General features: G+C 40.3%; 3 protein-coding genes across 11 annotated transcripts in view; 2 read left to right on the forward strand and 1 right to left on the reverse strand.

The window, feature by feature from the left end:
* Positions 1-7,465, reverse strand: part of LRRC17 (leucine rich repeat containing 17) — a 29,157-nt gene extending 21,692 nt beyond the window's left edge. Inside the window, exon 1 of the mRNA XM_038562800.1 lies at positions 7,091-7,465. The gene's annotated coding sequence lies outside the window, so the exon portion shown is untranslated. The remainder of the gene's footprint in view (positions 1-7,090) is intronic.
* Positions 1-19,218, forward strand: part of FBXL13 (F-box and leucine rich repeat protein 13) — a 204,400-nt gene that overhangs the window by 105,060 nt on the left and 80,122 nt on the right. For all 9 annotated transcript variants that reach the window (XM_038562793.1, XM_038562790.1, XM_038562794.1 and 6 more), the window contains one exon: positions 7,021-7,150. In XM_038562793.1, coding sequence (XP_038418721.1) covers positions 7,021-7,150 — 130 coding nt within the window. The remainder of the gene's footprint in view (positions 1-7,020; positions 7,151-19,218) is intronic.
* LOC111090910 (V-type proton ATPase subunit G 1-like) lies at positions 12,186-13,586 on the forward strand. Its single transcript, XM_038562808.1, has one exon. It carries the CDS (start codon positions 12,272-12,274, stop codon positions 12,626-12,628), a length of 357 nt encoding a protein of 118 aa, XP_038418736.1. The 5' UTR covers positions 12,186-12,271; the 3' UTR covers positions 12,629-13,586.

Here is a 19,218-nt window from a genome sequence, read left to right on the forward strand (position 1 = left end):
TTTATTGAATAAACCTTTTCTCAAGTGATGTGTGATACCTCCTTATATATCTAAGATTCTTATATAGGCAGTAAATGCTCAAAACTCATCACTTTCTAATATTGTGTACACATTACTATCACCTGTGTTCTGGAGGTTATGTATGTGCATTGAATCTGTATGTGAAAATACTACATAATAGTTTGCTACTGTGCATCTCTTCCCAACTCCGTGTTCAGTAACCTCTTATTGGTAGCTTGGAATCAGCCACCAGTCAGAAGTATTCTACACCCTGGGAAATAGCAGACAATACAAATTAGGGCTTGACTTATTTTTTTGTTGATTGTTTAGACTTGAGCAAATGATGGAGAAAAATAATAAAGCAGATTAAATTTAAAAGTTCATCGTGTTTGGGGTGCTTGCATGGCTCAGTCAGTTAAGCATCTGCCTTCAACTCACATCATGATGCCAGGGGATTGGGGTGGAGCTCGATCCCATGACCCTGAGATCATGACCTGAGCTGAAATCAAGAGTTGGACGCTTAACCAACTGAGCCACCCATCTGCCTCCTGTACCCCTGTATTTCTAATCTTTATGTTGGTGTATTTTAGATTTGCCTTTTATATGAAGCATATAGCTAACTTCTAATTTAAAATGTTTCATTCTGCCTTTTTAAAAGCATAGTTTAGAAGATTAATATTTCCTTCCAAGTGGAGTGTTATGGTCTTATTTTTATCATCTTGTTTTATGTTTTTGATTTTTCTGTTGCTGTAGTCCTTGTTTCCACCTTTTGCTACATAAACTATGCTGTTGACTTTTATAGTCTTAAGGTATTCAGAGGTATGTGCATATTCTGTTCTGTATTCCAATCAGTGGCTATTTGTATGGTTTTTTTAAAATATGCTTTACTATGTGTTTCTCCAGTTATCAAAATCATGATGGAACAACGATTTCATATTTTCATATTTGTGATGATGCTTATGATTATGTAGTACTGACTCTAGTTTCGTCATTCATTAATGGTCCATTTGTTCCACAATTTCCTTATTCTTTAAATCTGATTTTTTCCAATGGTGACTGTAAATATAGTTTTAAAAACTTTTATTCAAAAGATAAACAAGTGTTAGATTTTAGGCCCTTGTTTTCTGAAAATTACTTTCTTTTGTCTTGGAGCGTGAACAACTCCTCTTGGTATGTAGTTCTTGAATCATGTCCCTTACTTTCTTCTTAAAATCCTAAAAATATTGCCCCTTAATCTTTGATATCTCAGGTTAAAGCGAAGGGTAAAGCTTGATATTTTTTTTTCCTTTGTTGGTAACCTTTTTTTTCTGCCACTATGCTTACAGGAATTTCCTTTTTTACAAAGGAATTAAAAACATTTTCCAAGTTTAATTGTATCATTTTAATTAACTTTCCTGGAACATGTAAATGTTTTGAACATTAAAACTGAAACCCTTTATCAGCCAAGGAAGGTATTTTTCTTTTTAATGCTTCTATTCCATTTGTTCAGGTGTTATCTTAAGAATTCTCTTTTATTTGTAGGTTGAATTTTTATTCCTGTCTTTCAAAGATGCCAGCATCGCTCTTGCCATTTTTGTCTCTGTATACATTTCCTCAGCATACTTCTGTCAGTAGTTCTCAAAGTGTGTTCCAAGGATACCTGTATTCCAGTAATTGTTTAATAACTAGTTTATGTAGGGGTTAAGGATATGTTCTGATTTGTAGGATTTGCTGATTTCTGTGATGTAAAATACTACCACCATGATCAGTTTTAATATACCAACATGATGTCATTGTATGTGGAGTTGGGAGTTGGCTCTCAGGGGCTGGTGCAAGCCAGCTCCAATGACACCACTGTGGAGGGCCCTGACCCTCTCAGGAATTCTAGAAAGTTCTCTAGTCCTCCAATATAGAATATTAATCAGTACTTTTCTTTAGCCATTCCATATGTGTATGAGTATATGTGCATGTATGAATGTGTGTATGTGTATATGTATGTATAGAAACACAAAGAGAGAGAGAACATACATATTTTTGTGTGTGGAGAGAGAGAGAATACATTACAAAATCCATTAAATCCATATGTGAAAATCTGAACTTACAAAGTAGATGATTTGGGATATTGTACTTTGAGATAATCTTTTCTCCTAGGAAATTTAAAATAATAGTACAACCACGCATAGTTTTTTAGGGCCATTTATTGTACAAATGAAGCCGTACCATTAGTGGGCAACAGTTAGAAAAACAGGACCCAAAATGAGAATTTTGTTTTAATTTTAACTCTAGTTCTTGGAATTGAGAGAACATCCAGGGTAAAGGCATTGGGTATTAATGATTTTTGTCATATGAAAAAAATATTCACTGACTTTCTTATCTATGATAAAAATACATTTCATAATGATTCTCTATTTTTGCTCTGTTTTCCATTGTTTCAAATATGCTTGGGTATGCAAAAGTGTTCTTTATGCTATAAATAACTGGAGAAATGTTGTTTGTGCTGTTGTCATTCTCCAGTGCCTTTAGCATTTTTTTCCAAAGAAATCACTTACCAGAAGAAAAATATAATTTGTTTGCCCATCGTGACAACATTGATTTGCCAGCATCTTATTTGAACATTTTCCCTCACTTCCTTGGGGACTTACTGAGTTTTCTAAAGTTGAAAATGAGGGCTGCTCCTAGCTCATACCCATTCCAGGACATTTTTACTTCTAAATATTTCCTGAATCAAACCCTTTCCATTCATTCTACAACGTAGGTGGCACTCTCAGCACTTCTTTTGCCATAGCGTCCTGCCGGTTCATTCTTGGTCTCTCTTCAATCTATTTTGCCTCATGCGATAAGTATCATCTTGAACAACAGTCTTTTTTTTAATGATAGTCACAGAGAGAGAGAGAGGCAGAGACACAGGCAGAGGGAGAAGCAGGCTCCATGCAGGGAGCCCGACGTGGGATTTGATCCCAGGTCTCCAGGATCACGCCCTGGGCCAAAGGCAGGCACCAAACTGCTGTGCCACCCAGGGATCCCTTGAACAACAGTCTTGTCTTTGATGACATGCTTAAGGTCTAGACTCTTCCCTTGCCATCCCCAACATTATCTGATCAAACCTACCTGCCCAGAATTCCCAAGGGAGGCCCTTAACTCTGGTCATCAGATTGCTGCATGCTTCTCATTCTCTACAGCTGGAATGCTTTTCTCCTCCTCTCTGCTACACCATTGCCTTTACATCTCAAGTCATACCATCTTACCAGAATTCCACAATGATTTCTCCTTTTCCTGAATCCTAATAGCAACAACTTATTCACCATGTATTGATCAGTTACTGTGTGTGAGACATTCTGGGCATACAGGGGTGAATAAAACTATTATGATCTTTGCTCCTTAATGGAGCAAAGCTTCATGTGTTATGGTGACACGGTGTTTCATTATTTTTCATATTGACCCTTCAATTGGCTTGGAGACTTATTCATAGTCTTATCAGTAACCATCAGAGTGAGTAAGACACAGTAAGCTATTGCCTTGACTGGACATCCTCAAGATCTACCCTATGAATAAGATTGAAACACTGCATTTGGATTTCTGCAGAAATTCTATTATGCAAAACTGCCTTGTGAAACTAAAGAACTCAACACTCAAAAGAAACTGCCTGCAAATCCTTTCTTTTTACAGACGAGGCCTTGTCTTGGTGATTTTTCAGAGAGATTTTTGTTTAAATACATAATTCTATGTTCCTTCCAATAGTAATTCCCTCAGGTATTGGTGATCTAACACAGAAGGTTTCAATTCTTTAATGGAAAAAAGCAGAAAGAAAAGAGAAAAAGTGATTTCTGTTGTTTCTATAAGAATTGTGACCTCTTAAAGTTTATGGTAGCAGTAGAAAAATAAATCACCAAGGGAGCCCCTCCCCCCCATTAGAAATATTTAGTTTATCAAGTAATTAGGAAAAGATAAACACAGCCTTCAAACACTGCCTCAAAGTGGAATTTGAAACACCAAGTTGTCTCTGGCTTGAGAAAATGATGAACCAGATCTTACTCACGTAAGGGATTTACTTCTTTGCCAAAATTCAGAATAAAAAGTTGCAGTATTGCATAAAATTTGCCAAATGATTTCACTGTCAACTAATTATTTTCCCATCCCCAACAGCTTTAAGTCTGTAGCCCTGTAAATCCCTAGAAAGGCCTATAGAGCCACTCAGGGTTCCTCCTGTGCTTGGTTTTCAAACGGATGGCTCCCAGGAGGTTCCACTTTGAAGACAGCCATCTAGGGACTTTCAGTCTGGGAACGATTTAGTCCGGTGAACAACTTCTTTTGCCAAACCTGAGGTTCTTAACCTGGGGTCAGTGGATCCCCCAAGGAAACCAGGTTCCCTGAATTTGGTGGGGGGAAAATCATCTCTATTTTCACCAAGCTTTAACTGAACTGTAGGTTAAAAACTCAGAGTAGCATTAGCGGTTCCTGGGACTTTTTTTACCATATAAATCTCAAATGTTTTATTATAGTTGATACAAGTATCGCAAAGTATCACTGACACTCATCAATACTTCAAAATCATGGGTAGTTATTAACCCTACCACTAGAGCTTGTTATTTAATACGCTGATAAAGAAGCACATAATTTATTATTCCACTCATTTGGCTATAAAAAATTTTGATAGTGGTATCTTTCAATATAAATAGCTGCTTTTATAATTTTAAGTGTTTTATTTTACACATTAAAAACATGATGCTGACCAAGGGTTCATAGATCCAGAGGTGTCTGTTACGCACAAAAAAGTTACGAACTCCTCATTCAATTCCTATTTTTAGTATTTTGAGTAAAAGGACTTTTAGTATTGAGTGTTAGGACTCAAAAAAATCAAACAGTAGGCTTGGACTAGATTTGAATATATTTGAATATGCATAATTTTGTAAGTAATACCTACATTATTTTAATTAAAGATAGGCTAATCAATATAGAGGTTAAAAATAGGTTAAGAACAGTCTGCAAATGAGTGGGCAACAAGTGAGGGGAATAAAAGGTATTTTATTTATTAATTAAAACAGATTAAATAGGGCATTAAACCTTGACCAAAATTAGGATGTAGATGTAACGTGAGGTCCTCCAAACTCTTGGAATCAGTTGTATGCACCACTGTTGTCAGATGAATATTCATTCCATTACATGGAAGAAGATAGAATGAACTTCTTAAGAATAATTAATATTCTATTATTTGAAGTAATTGTAGCAGTAATATAGATTTTAAAGCTCTACCTGCTGAGCTGAATCATCAAAAGTCATCCTTAATATAATACTGTTCCATCTATGTTCTTATGTATTTGTCATACCTCTAAAAGGAAAGCAGATAGAATTACATCCATGTTACAGACGAGAAAACTGGGATTCAAGAAAGCTGGTCAGGGTTTAAAAAAAAAAAAAAGGAGAGAGACAAAGTAATATAATCTCCACTTAACAGATGCAGAAATAATCTCTGAGAGGTTAGGGAAGTTGCAGTAAGTGTCAGGGCTGAAATCTGAATCCAGTTTGGTCAGATTCCAAATCCTTGTGTATTTTCCATTGTGTCGTGCTGTCAGCCTTACTATTCCTTTCTCCAAATTAGAGAGCTAAAGGCTTGTTAGCAATGACAACCTCCCACACACCCCCAAGAAAACTGTACTTTACTCAGTTGAATCACAAGGGTACACTCCAAGGAGAGGAAGATAAAGCGTTCCAGAACTTTAGCATAGCTCTTGGCTAACTCAGGGGCCCCAGGAGAGGGGACGTGTCCTTGGGATGTTAGTGCTGCTTTCTGCTCCATGGCCCTGCCCACAGCCACTGGGGAACCCAGATGGCGTCCCCCTTTGTTCTGTTGAGTTTCATGGACATTGCTAGAGGGGAATGTGTGTTCTGCATCAAATAAGTCACTATGGAATGGGAATCATTACATATCATATAGATGTGTTTTCAAATTTTAGGAATAAATCTGATTAACTGTCAATGTTTGCGTATCTTATTTCCCATTTATGTGAAAGTAAATTTTACTTGTCATTTGTGGGCTTTTGAGGGACGGAGATGCATCATCTTCCCACTTTTTGTTCTTTTTGCTTTCCAATTTGCTGTTAAACTGTTGCAGATCACAAACCAAGAGTATGTTGTTAATTCCATTACAAGAGCGAGCAATAGTGGGAGTTCTTGCACTTCTAAAAAATGCCAGGCTTAGGAAGGCTTGGAAAATTGTCCACAGAATGTCCTCAAACCGTAAGCCCCTGCACGGTAGTACAGGCTCATCTTAATTACCCTCCTTTTTTTCTGGAAGCAATCATTTTGGTCATGGTGGTAATGCCATATTTAATCTGTTTGAACTCCAGTGAGATTAATAGTCTCTGATGTCGGTTTTATTCCCTTCATGTGTTGCTCAACTCATTTGCAGATTGTTCGTTTTAACCCATTTTTAAGCTCTTTGTATCAATTAGTCTTTCTTTAACCGTGATAATGAAACACTTACAAAATCATACATATTCAAATGGGTTTTTTTTTAAACAACCATTTGCTTACCATGTCCGCTTTAGGAGCTTGTTATGTTTAACTTTGCCTCCTTTCTGCCCCAAATCCTCACTGTCATGCAACAGTTAATTGCCATTTAAATGTTTACAAAGGGTTTGTCCATCTAGACATTTGCACATTGTTTTGGTGCTCCAAAAAGAAAATCTAAATGCAACAATACTGCAAACTCTGTAATTTTGGTTTCAAACACTAACATCCACACCATATAAATGCACAAACATCCCCCACCCCCAGAGCTCTCCCCCAATTAGCCTTATAAAAAATCTAGGCAAATCTGTATTTTCATTTAAAGTAGCATTATGCATTATTTGATATGCCACTCCAAGCTCCTTCACCTAACGGTAGGAGAATTAATTAGGCTCAACTGCTGAAAATCTGCAAGGAGAAAAGATTAATTTATAGTTTTACTTCTCTTTGTCATAAGTGGCTTAAGAAAGATGTGGAAAACGATTCAAGCAGAGTCCCTTTCCTTCCTCTCTTCTCTCGCCTCTGTCTTTTCAGGTACTTCCCAAACCTACAGAATCTTAGTTTGGCTTACTGCAGAAAGTTCACAGACAAAGGTTTACGGTACCTGAATTTAGGGAATGGATGCCACAAGCTCATCTATTTGGACCTTTCCGGCTGCACCCAGGTTTGTCTCTCAGCCTTCTCTTTCCTGCAGCAGGCGAGGAAGTCCTCCGGGGGCCGGGCTACATCCAGCCCTCATGTTATACTAATGCTGTGCACGGACTGCAGCACACTTTTCAGAGGTTTTGAATTACACAGCCACAGCTGCTTAAATTTTCCCCAGGATCGTTACTATAGGCTCCTGGCTTCCTTCCACTGGAGTGTCACATCCACACACGGGCCGAGCTCATTGGATGATGAAACAGACCACTTCTGTGTAGATACTTTGAGCACAATTATGATACCAGAGTCCAAATGTTGAAAACTTTAGAATTGCTACCAAGATACAAACAAAGGAAAAGCCTTTTGGGGAGGGGAGAATTTGCAAAGCACTTCCTGAAAAGTCAATTAGCACCCACGTGGGCTTTCCAAAAATAAATAGCACTGGGTAAAATGCTGGAAGGGCTCAATGTAGCCAAGGAAATACAACAAAGATTGTAATTTTTAAAAATGCATTATATCCTTGGGCTAAGTAACGTGGAGATTGGAGATCTACATGGGGAAATAAATTGAAGTCTGGGGGAACAAGGTGAAGGAAAATTGGGTAGAAAATAGGGTGGAGCTGTGGCAGGGTAGGCCATGGCACTTTGGGATGAGTTACTACCTCAATGGTAGTTTCTTCTGCTCTATTTGGGCAGATTTAAGTAGTGGCCCTTTTAACTTCTTTTCTTCTACCTCTCTGTGTATTTTGTTAATATTAGTATCATAGTATGTTCGTCCTTCTATGAAAATAATGTAATGGCACAGCTGAGAACTGGCTGCGACACTGAGAGTTCTCATTTACTGAGCTGTCACTATACGCTGGGCACCATGTTGAGTGCTTTACACACATCAGTATCACTCCTCATACAAGTGCTATATAGTGTGTATTTATTACATCCATTTTAGAAATGAAGAGACCATGGCTCCCCAGGTTGCACACCCAGTGAAGGCCCTTAGTGCTGGTGCGAGTTAGGAGCACCTGCTGGTACAGATGTAGACAGGCAGTGCTCTGGAGCGAATACCAGCCTAGTACCAGTTCCTTCTCCAAGTTCTTGAGTGGGTAGAGCTTAGCTACTCACATCACTGGCATTCCATGCTTCCCTAGGCACTGGGCGGGTTGGAGGAGGCAGGGGAAAGGCTAGGAGGGCTTCTAGTTCGGGGTGGAATATCTAGAATTTACATTTATTTCTGATGTTCTGATGTGTAGCTTGCTAACCATCAACATCTACTATCACTCCATGACCGACATGGACTTAACATTCTCTTCAGCTTAACTAAACTTGAGACAGGCTTTTCCTGACTCTAGCCCCTGACCGCCCTTTTCTTAGGGCATTTTTGTTTTAAAGATTTTATTTGTTTATTTGAGAGGGAGAGAGAGACTGAGCCCAGGACCCTCAGATCATGACCTGAGCCCAAGGCAGATGCTTAACCGACTGAGCCACTCAGGCGCCCCAAGCATTTATTTTAGAAAACTTGCAACTGTACATTCTTTCTTTGCTCTCTTTGAGATAGATAGAAACCTCATTAAAAGCTTCTTGCAGGTTTTACGACCCAGGAATGTCTTCCTCAAGGGCCCGGGAGCCATCCTTTGGTACATAAGCATTAGGGGAAATAGTACTGGTATCTCCCAGTGTCTGTGGGAGGGTAGATGCTTACTCTCACTCTGGGTGTCGTTTAGCAAACACAAAGGGCCTAATCACAGAGAAAAATATTTGCAAGGTCAGGGATAACTCAATGTGCATGACACATCTCTCTAAAGATGCATCCTCCAAGATTTTTCCACCAGCTCACCCAGTGCTTAAAAACCCTCGCCACAGTGTAGCTTACCTCCTTGTTCTTCTCAGTTCCCACAAGGTAATGATTTTCACAAGGTAGCAACAACATACAACTCATACACAGACACACAAACACACATGCACATGTCCTAGGGATAAATATTCTCAGACACAGTAAAGTCAAAACGAGAGGTTGCAAATCAATGTGCCTCTGGCCAGATAAACACACAAAACACACAGACAAGAGTTGATCTATTTTTAAATTTTGAGCCAACATTTAAAATTTTGGAGTTTTGATAAAGAAATCTAGACTTTAAGTTTCTCTTAAAAAACTGGTAAAACCAGCAAAATTGGGCCTGCATTGCCATATGGCTACAAAGGGCCAGCACCAAGTTGCCCTTACCCCCTTGAAATGGAATGCTGGCCTCGCCTCCACTCAGTAGGATCCGCACATGCCCATAGGCCTCTCATGCCACTGCCTCCCCTGCCTGTCCTCAGCGGGTATTTAAGTTTGGTCTGAATGTATAAAGAGTAGATTTCTTTTCCTGATTGTCCCTTAATCTGTAAGTCTCAAACCACCATGAAGTTAGGATTTCACATCACTATGCAAATAGAGTTAAGTTTCTTTCGTTCATCCACCTTCCACTCCCATCTGTGTATTTCATAATTCAACCGAGATGTAACCCCAGGTGTCAGACACTGTTTCAGTCACTGGAAATTGTGCCATTTGAAACCGAGCCCCTTTAGGCCCACTGGGGAGTAAGAAATGAGCTTGTTATGAACCCCAGATATCTCTAAAATGACTGCTGCCCTAGATGCAGGAAGAATGGGTGAAGCTTGGATGTTACTGCTTCAGAGGGATTTTTGAAATTCTATGAGGAGGCTCTGTTCACTTCCCCAGCTCTGGGTGTGAGGACAGTGTCACTCTTCCAGGCCTACTTGTATTGATACGATGGTACAAAAATGGTTTCAAAGAAGGAAAACTGATGATCCACACATTTCTCAGGTTTTCCACTTGGAAACGAAAATCTATTTTCTTTTTGTAAGTTTGGGATTTTGCACTATGAAGTCATGTGTAATACATCTGCCCAAGAAGAAAGGTCCTAATAAAAGAAGAAGACTTGAGAATAGAAGCTCACACCTACCTGCTTTCCGCTGGTGTTAACCAAGTGCCTGCTGAATACTGTGCACATACTGTGCATACTGTGATGAGTAAAACAGCATCCTGTCTCCCAGGAGCTCTGGATTAACATATGTGAAGTATGTCGAGCGCTAAATTTTTTTTCTGTATATATTTTTTTATTGGAGTTCGATTTGCCAACATATAGCATAACACCCAGTGCTCATCCCATCAAGTGCCCCCTCAGTGTCAAGGGTTAAACTTTAATGTGGTTGTGGCTGCTCCCCAAAAAAGGAAAGATGTGTTTATACAATACTGGGAAAGTATTTTAACGATACTTGTCAGAAAAAAAAAATGCATGGTGGAGAACTGCAAAGAAAAGTGAAAATCAATTACACATGTTTTAGAAATACTCTGCATTTTGGGGGGATTGGATAAACAGTGTAGGTGTGTTCAGTGACGGGACTGATTTCCTAATGAAGACCAGCACTTGCACATGCACTTGCATGTCATCATCTTTAATGTGGTTGAAGTGATCCCTCTGTTCAGTTTCTTCTCAAAAAAGCCTCTGCCTGCTTGGCCTTGAATCAGGATAGAGCCACACTCTAGTGAGCTCTTCTTTCACTACACACTGCAAACCTCTAATCATACACTTATCACTTTGAGCTTTCTTTTTTCACTTTTTAAAACCTTTGCTTTTTTTCTCTTTTTACACATGAAACACAAAAGCACAAGAAATAAGAAGCAAAAAAATTTAAATTATCTGAAATTCACCACCCAGAAATAACAAACACTGTTAACGTTTCAGGATAAGGCTTTCTGGTCTTTTCATCTATGTACAGCTATACTTCTTTAAAACTGAAGTGGATTATATCGTACACATATCTTTTATTATTCCATAAAGTTAACATCTCCCTGTTAAATATTTTCTATAACTTACCTTTAATAGCTATGTAGTATTCCATCGTATCAAAATACCAACATGTGTTTAACCATTCATTAGTGGAAAAAAAAAAAAAACATTCATTAGTGGCCTACCATTTTCTTCTATCATCAATAACCTGTGAGGGAAATTCTCATAACCATATATTTCCATATGTCTAGGCAATTTTTTGGTATGAATTTTGAGAAGTGAAATGGTCAGAGGATATAGTTATTTTTAAGGTCATCCATGCTCCACAAAGGTTGTCAATAGAACTTACCATAAACGTAAAGTAATGTCTGGTATCTTCATAAGAATAATATGTAAAAAAAAACATTAGCCAATTTGACATTGAACATGATATTTTATGTTTTAATTTATATTTCTCTGATTACTTGTAAGGTTAAACCATACCCAGGCACTTAATAAATACTTGTTAGATAACAGCATTTTTCCCAACAGGCTGCCATTATTAAAATATTTTTCAAATTAATGAAAAAGTTTCTTTCAGATCCAGAGTGCCACATTTTCATTATACTATTTTCAGAAGAAGAAAGAAAAAAAACAATCTACATTCACCCAACAAAAAATTCTGATTGAATCAGTTGAACACATTTAATATATCTGCTTCTATATTTACTATTTGCTCAAAGTTATAAGCTTATGCCATAAAACAATTTTTGAAAAACTATACTTAAGTACAATTTGGGAAGACTTTTTGCAGATAAAGTAGTTTTATTATTTGAAGAAAGCGGTCCTTTGTGATCTACGGTCAGGGAGACATTTGGTGACAGTGAATGGGTCCATCTTATTCTGTGCTCTGAAGAATGATGTGTGATGGTCTAGCTCATGGTAGACATTTATCAGATGCTTATTGAATATCTGGATTAACATCTAGTTAATTAAGTGATACTAATGAACTATTTTATGAAATGTTGGTAGTTTTTCCTTTACACCTCATACTCTGCTTCGGGAACCACTTCTTTCTCTTGTGGCTCTGCCTCGAGAGCAGTACATGATAGTATTTGGGAGCATGGGTTCTGGGGCACTTGCATTTTAATCCTGAGTTTGCCATTTACTACTTATGAGACTGGGGCAGGTTTCCCAAGCTTTCTGTATACCCCAGGTTCTGTATCTCTGAGATAGACACATATAACTACCTCATACGTGTGTTGTGTAAATGAAATGATTGACACATATAACATGCTTGGAACAGTGTAGTGGTGGTGGGGGGAGCCATCTGGTACCTCGGTAACATCCAAAACAGCATCAGCCATAATCACAGAAATGGCCAGTCAGTCCCAGGGTATCCAGCAGCTCCTGCAAGCTGAGAAACGGGCGGCTGAGAAGGTGGCAGATGCCAGAAAGAGGAAAGCCCGGCATCTGAAGCAGGCAAAGGAGAAGGCACAGATGGAGGTGGAGCTGTACCGCAGAGAACGAGAGCAGGAGTTCCAGAGCAAGCAACAGGCGGCCACGGGCTCCCAGGGGAACCTGTCGGCTGAGGTGGAACAGGCTACCAGACGCCAGATGCAGGGCATGCAGAGCTCCCAGCAGAGAAACCGTGAACGCGTCCTGGCCCAGCTTCTTGGCATGGTCTGCGACGTCAGGCCCCAGGTCCATCCCAACTACCGGATTGCTGTCTAGGATCCACCGCAGGGCCTGACTCTTCCTTTCCAGGTCCCTTCCTCAAAGAAATCCCCCAATCAAAATTACCTCCCACCATCTTCACTGGTTCTTTCTCATTTTCTCTCCATTCCCTGGAAATTCTAGGGGCAAGATCCAATAATTCTGTGAAATTTAGAAGTTATCTTGCTCAGATCTGAATCTTATTGTTCTTTAACTTCACTGGGAACTTGTAAACTCCCAAGTCACCCTCACCCGACCCCTTTGAAATTTGCAGCATGGAGAAGTAGGGATATGTAAAGCACTTTGGCTTCAGAGCCTGGCAGGCTTTGGTCCTTTTCCCAACCCTGCCACTTGCTGGGACAGGATAAGCTTCTTAATCTGTAGTCCAGTGTCCTCCTCTATAAGATTGGAATGCTAATGATGATGATAACAATAATGATGATACCTACCTCATGGGGTTGCTGCAATCCTTAAGAATCACTCTGTAAAGGGCGAAACGTGGTCTCTGGCATGTAATAGTTGTGATTCATTAAATGGCAGCCCTATGATATTATTACCACTCCCTGCCCACCTGCCAAAACCTAAACACAGCTATTTCCTCACATTTGTCAATGGCTCTCTAATTCTACTCATTCATTCTGTGAACTAGTAATTCTCTGAAGAATTAGTTTTTCCCACCTCTCTTTTCCCAGAGACTATATGGTCCATGAAAAAGAATGAAGACCTAGTTTAGCCTCTCTATTATGGTTCCAGGAAGATGTTACATTTCTTAGTCTTTCTTTTGTCTCTACGTTGGTCTTTCTCTTTATTGGATTTCCTCTTTCCCAATTTCCCCAAAAGACCCACCAGATGCTCACTTTCCTGAGATCTAAAGTGATGCTGCATTCCCTTGTATGCATGGCTTTCCTTTCTACATCCTCAATACTTTTCCGTAACACTGATAAAGTATCAATAAAAAAACTATGGACAAATCAAAAAAAAAAAAACATGCTTGGAACAGTGCTTCAGGGATGCCTGGGTGGCTCAGTGGTTAAGCATCTGCCTTCGGCTCAGGGCATGATCCCACAGTCCCGGGATCGAGTCCCACTCCAGGCTCCCTGCAGGGAGCCTGCTTCTCCCTCTGCCTGTGTCTCTGCCTCTCTCTCTGTGTCTCTCATGAATAAATAAAATCCTTTAAAAAAAATAGAACGTGGCTTCACATAGTAAATGTTTAGTAACCATTAGGATTTTTCTATGGGTACTGAGTCATTTGGCCCAGGTCTAGACAATCCTTAATTGCATCTGCAGTGGCTGTGATTTTTCCAGGAAAGGAGGATGACCCTACCAGAACCATTTAGAATCCTTCTAGATATTCAACATTGGGAAAAATAAATTCTGTTTTCCTGAGGTTGCAAGGCCTGGAGAGTGTAAGTCTAGACTAATTTGTTGTCCCTTTATCATTTGTGTACATATCAGACACTTGTGTTGGGTATACACATGGAGCTGAATGTCTGGGTCATGAAGCATGTGTAAGCTTGGTTTGTGTTAATTCTGTTGGTTTCCTAAATTGGCTGTGTCAATCCTAATGAAATTTTTATAATTTAAAAAACTTGGGGATCCCTGGGTGGCCCAGCGGTTTAGTGCCTGCCTTTGGCCCAGGGTGTGATCCTGGAGTCCCGGGATCAAGTCCCACATCGGGCTCCCGGCATGGAGCCTGCTTCTCCCTCTGCCTGTGTCTCTGCCTCTCTCTCTCTCTCTTTCTCTCTGTGTGTGTGTGTGTGTTTCTCATGAATAAATGAATAAGATCTTTTTTTAAAAAAAAAAAACCTCATATAGATATGATTCCTCTTGGAAAGCTAAGGCTATGGCTCTCCACACCTACTTCCTATATTTACCCACAAGATTTATTTTCATAGCAGCAGTATTATCAAGAGAGGTAGGAGAACCACATTCAAACCTAAAGTGGGTTTCTATCCTGGTAAGTACTCTTCCCTTCTCAGAAATTACCAGTAAATATTTAAATTATCTTATATCCACTTCCACATTAAGTAGGTTTCATTGAACTTTTCTCTTTTCAAATATCTTTTATCAAGCATTCAGAACCTATCTATTGGTGACCACTTTCACTAAAAGAAATTAAGAAGAGGGGATTTATTTTTTATTTTTTAAGATTTTTACATACTTCTTAGAGAGAGAGAGAGAGAATGAGTTAATGAGTAAGGAGTGCATGAGCAGAGGGAGAGGCAGGCAGACTGCTGAGCAGGAGCCTAATGTGGGGCTCCATCCCCGGGCCCCAGAATCATGTCTTGAACCAAAGGCAGACCTTAACCAACTGAGACACCCAGGTGACCCAGAAGAAGGGATTTCAAATATGGTTTTTGGACACCTGGGTGGCTCAGCGGTTGAGCACCTGCCTTTGGCTCAGGGCATGACCCCAGGGTCCTGGGATCGAGTCCTGCATCGGGCTTCCTTCATGGAGCCTGCTTCTCCCTCTGCCTGTGTCTCTGCCTCTCTCTCTGTGTCTCAAATAAATAAATAAATAAATAAATAAATAAATAATAAAATCAATCTTTTAAAAAATTACTGTTTTCTCTGCCATTTTGTGCAGGGGAGAAAAAGTACTCAGAGGAAGAAACATAACTGGGAATTTTTATTTCATTAGTTAGATTTACTTTATTTTATTTTACCTATTTTGGGACCCAGGCACCAGGAACAGATTTACTCGTATTCCTCAGTTCATGGACTTTCATCAGCCCATGTAAGGCCACTCTCCTGTTTTATTGATTTCCTTTTACCCACATTTCCCACTCCCGTTCTCCTCCCCCTACACAAACAAACCCTCTAATTTGTTTTATGTGATTTCATATATGTTCTTATAGACATACAGGTTTCCTCTGCTGTCTAAAAGTACCATGTTCCTATGAAACTTTTCTTAAGCAGAAATGGCATAAAGTAAACAACCAGTAACCACTAATTCATACGGAAACATCCTTGAGTGCTCCCAGACCCTAAAACTAATCTTTCTTAGGTTTTCTGACATTTAGGGACATGTCTTGCTAATGGATGCACAAAATAAATAGAGATAAAGCACAGCTGCTCTGAGACCCAGTTGAGACCAGTGGCGGCTTGATGCTGGGGTGCTGAGCTCCCAGGGAAGATGCCACTCGGACTGTCTGCGGTGCCTGCTGTCTCTGTAATGGCTCACTGCAAAATCCTCTTTGGATTTCTTTTGGCTAGTGAAAATAGGTACTAATGGAGGTCTTTTTGTAAAAGTGAAGTAGCCCAATGAGCTTTCAAAAAGCAGGGGATACCTATGTAAGAATGTAGTCTTGAGTTCTTATATTGTGGTTCTGTGTGTATATGTTTTAATTCTCCTGCATGATGCTGTGCTATATATCTGACAATATTTCTGACAATATTTCTAAAGTTGACTCTCTAAAGTACCTCTTCTTCTCTCCAAACCCTGAATCACAGAGAGCCCCAGGGTTCAGTGCTTGGTCCATTTTTCTTCTCAGCCTATACCTACTCCCCTGGTGATCATGGCTTTAAATATCACCTACAATAATAAGCAAATATATATATGTATATATACACACACACAGAGATGCTCACTCACACATATATACATACATATATACATAATATATGTCTATAGGAGTGTGTTTACAGACATATACATGTATATATGCTTGTAGGAGCCTATGTATGCATATAAGATGATATAGAAGTAATCTATATTTATAGAAGTAATATGTGATATATATATACAGACACATATATATGATAGGTATCTCCAACACAGACTTCCTTCTCAAATTTCAGACTCCTATTAAAAAAAATCCCTGCTCTAAAAAATAACTCCTTGTTCCACCTTCAACCTTCCCCGTGTCACTTAAGGACAGATGCTCCACATTTACAGTTCCTTGGGCCAAAAATCTTAGAGTCACCTGTTACATCTTGAATTGTAACCCTCTACATTCATATATTGAAGTCCTCAATCCCTAGAACCTCCTTTCTTGGAAATAGGGTTGTTCCAGATGTAATTAGCTAGGATGAAGTCATTAGGATGGCCCTAATCCAATATAAATGACGTCCTTAATAAAAAAGGGGACATTGGGACACAGATGTACTCATACAGAACAGTGCCACGTGAACATGAAAACAGCCATCTACAAGCCAAGCCAAGAGGCCTGGACCATATCCTTCCCTCTTCCCTCGCATTAAAGGAAGCAACCTCAGAAGGAACCAACCGTGCTGACACCTTGATCTTGGAGTCTTAGCCTCCAGAGCGGTAGGATGACACATTTCTGTTATTTAAGGCACCCAGTTTGTGGTACTTTGTTACAGCAGATCTAGCTCACTAGTCTGTTATCTTGGACTTTTCTCTTTCTCTTACTGCACATCACTCTGCCAGGAAAGCCAGGATGCTGTTACTTCAGAACTACCTGGGATCTAACTCTTCCTCACAACCTCCGCAGCTCCCAGCCCAGGTCACCAGCATCTCTTGTCTACATAAATGTCATGGGCCCCTAACTGGTTTCTCTGCTTTCACTTCTGCCTCCTATAAGTCTGCTCTCAACTCAGCATCTAGAGTGATACTTTTAAAACCCAAGTCGGAAAAATAAAAAATAAAAAATAAATAATACCAAAGTCAGGGGCGCCTGGGTGGCTCAGCGGTTGAGCGTCTGCCTTTGGCTCAGGTCATGATCCCAGGGTCCTGGGATCGAGTCCCACGTCAGGCTCCCTGCATGGAGCCTACTTCTCCCTCTGCCTGTGTCTCTGCCTCTCTCTCTCTCTCTCATGAATAAATAAACAAAATCTTGAAAAAAAAAAAAAAAAACAAGTCAATGTCCTCCCTCTTCTCAAATACCTGGGGAGGCATCCCATTTACTCAATAAAAGAAAGACCTCAGCGGGACCTTCATGACCTTACATTCTCTGTCTTCTCCTGCAACTGCCCCTGTGGCATGAATTCGTACTACCTCCCCCTTACCAACTCTGCTCCAGTCACACTGGCTGCCTTGCTGTTCCCGTTCCCTTGGCACACGAGCCCTTGCCTTGGAGGGGGTTGGCACTGGCCATCTTTCTTGCCCAGAATCCTCCTCCTGAGCTCTCTGGGTGGCTACCTTCCTCATCTCCTGGGTCTTTTCCCACACATCCCCATAAGTGAGTAAATGGATAACAAGGTATGAGCTAAAATGCTCCAAAGATGCCTACATTGGTTCCCTAGTAACTTTAGCACTCTTCAAAAGTTCTTGTTTCTTTCAGAATCTCAAAATAGAAAAATATGGGTAGGGTGAAGAGCTTTTGTGGAGAACACAAAGCTTTCCTAGCTGTCGATGAGGAAATCCCAATTAGGACGGCAGTGATTCCTGGTTAGGCTTTCCCTTTATCCTCTGCTCTTGCAAGGATACTCCTGTGGATATGATCTTTGGGTGGCCACTTCCCCTACAGATTTATGTATCCCCAACTGTGTGTAGCAGTGGGTTATGACACTGTGTAGGAAGCCCAGCATGAAATGACTGCAGCAATGCTGGGAAGGAAGGCTAGGGCTGTAGCCAGTCTCAGGCTGAAATCGAAATTCCTGGAAAACCAACAACTCTGAACATGGGGTGAAAGAAGGAGCCAGATGAAGGCCGAGGTTCCCATTTATATATTCAGATTTAAGAGAATTAAACCAGAGAGTTAGGGGGCACCTGGGTGGCTCAGTCAGTTGAGTGTCTGCCTTTGGCTGAGGTCATGGTTCCAGGGTCCTGGGATTGAGCCCCGTGTCAGGCTCCTTGCTCCATAGGGAGTCTGCTTCTCCCTTTCCTCTGGCTTGCGTGTGCATGCTCGCTCACTCTCTCTCTCGCTCGCTGAATGTCTCTCAAATAAATAAATAAAATCTTTTAAAAAACAGCAACAACAGGGGGATCCCTGGGTGGCTCAGTGGTTTGGTGCCTGCCTTTGGCCCAGGGCATGATCCTGGAGTCCCGGGATCGAGTCCCGCGTCAGGCTCCCGGCATGGGGCCTGCTTCTCCCTCTGCCTGTGTCTCTGCCTCTCTCTCTCTTTCTCTATCATAAATAAATAAATAAAATCTTAAAAAAAAACAGCAACAACAGTTAGAGAACTTGTAATAGGAGCTTCTGCTCCTCTGCCTCCCCTGTTCTTCATTTCCAGCCTGTTGTTTTACTAGGCTCACCCTTTGCCCTCTGTTTAGACACCCTCATGCTGACCCTTTCTCCCATTCACCAAGTTAACTGTTCTAGATCTCTGAGGCTTCGTTCAGTCACAGTCTTCTCTAGGAAGCTCTCACCAACCTCTTGTTAGGATTCTTGTGTGTTCTATAATCGTACTTCCACTAAGCATTCTCTAGGTGTTCAGTGGTCTGCTTATTTGTCTATTTTCCCCATTGTGGGCTCCTTGATGGCCAGGATGCTGCCTTGTTGACCTGTGTATCTGCCTCCTTAGCACATAATACAGTACCTTGCATGAAGAGGGACTGTGATCAATGTTTGATGAATGAATAAATGAATGAACAAATGAAAGAAACAGCAGCCAATTTCAGGGCATGGTCAGCCAGATGCTGTAGGTGGAAGCTCAAGGAGTCTGTTAAGTAGCTAAGGCGTTGGCGACTTGTCAGAGCAAAG

This window comes from Canis lupus, chromosome 18, assembly GCF_011100685.1.
Source record: "Canis lupus familiaris isolate Mischka breed German Shepherd chromosome 18, alternate assembly UU_Cfam_GSD_1.0, whole genome shotgun sequence".
NCBI lineage: Eukaryota > Metazoa > Chordata > Mammalia > Carnivora > Canidae > Canis > Canis lupus.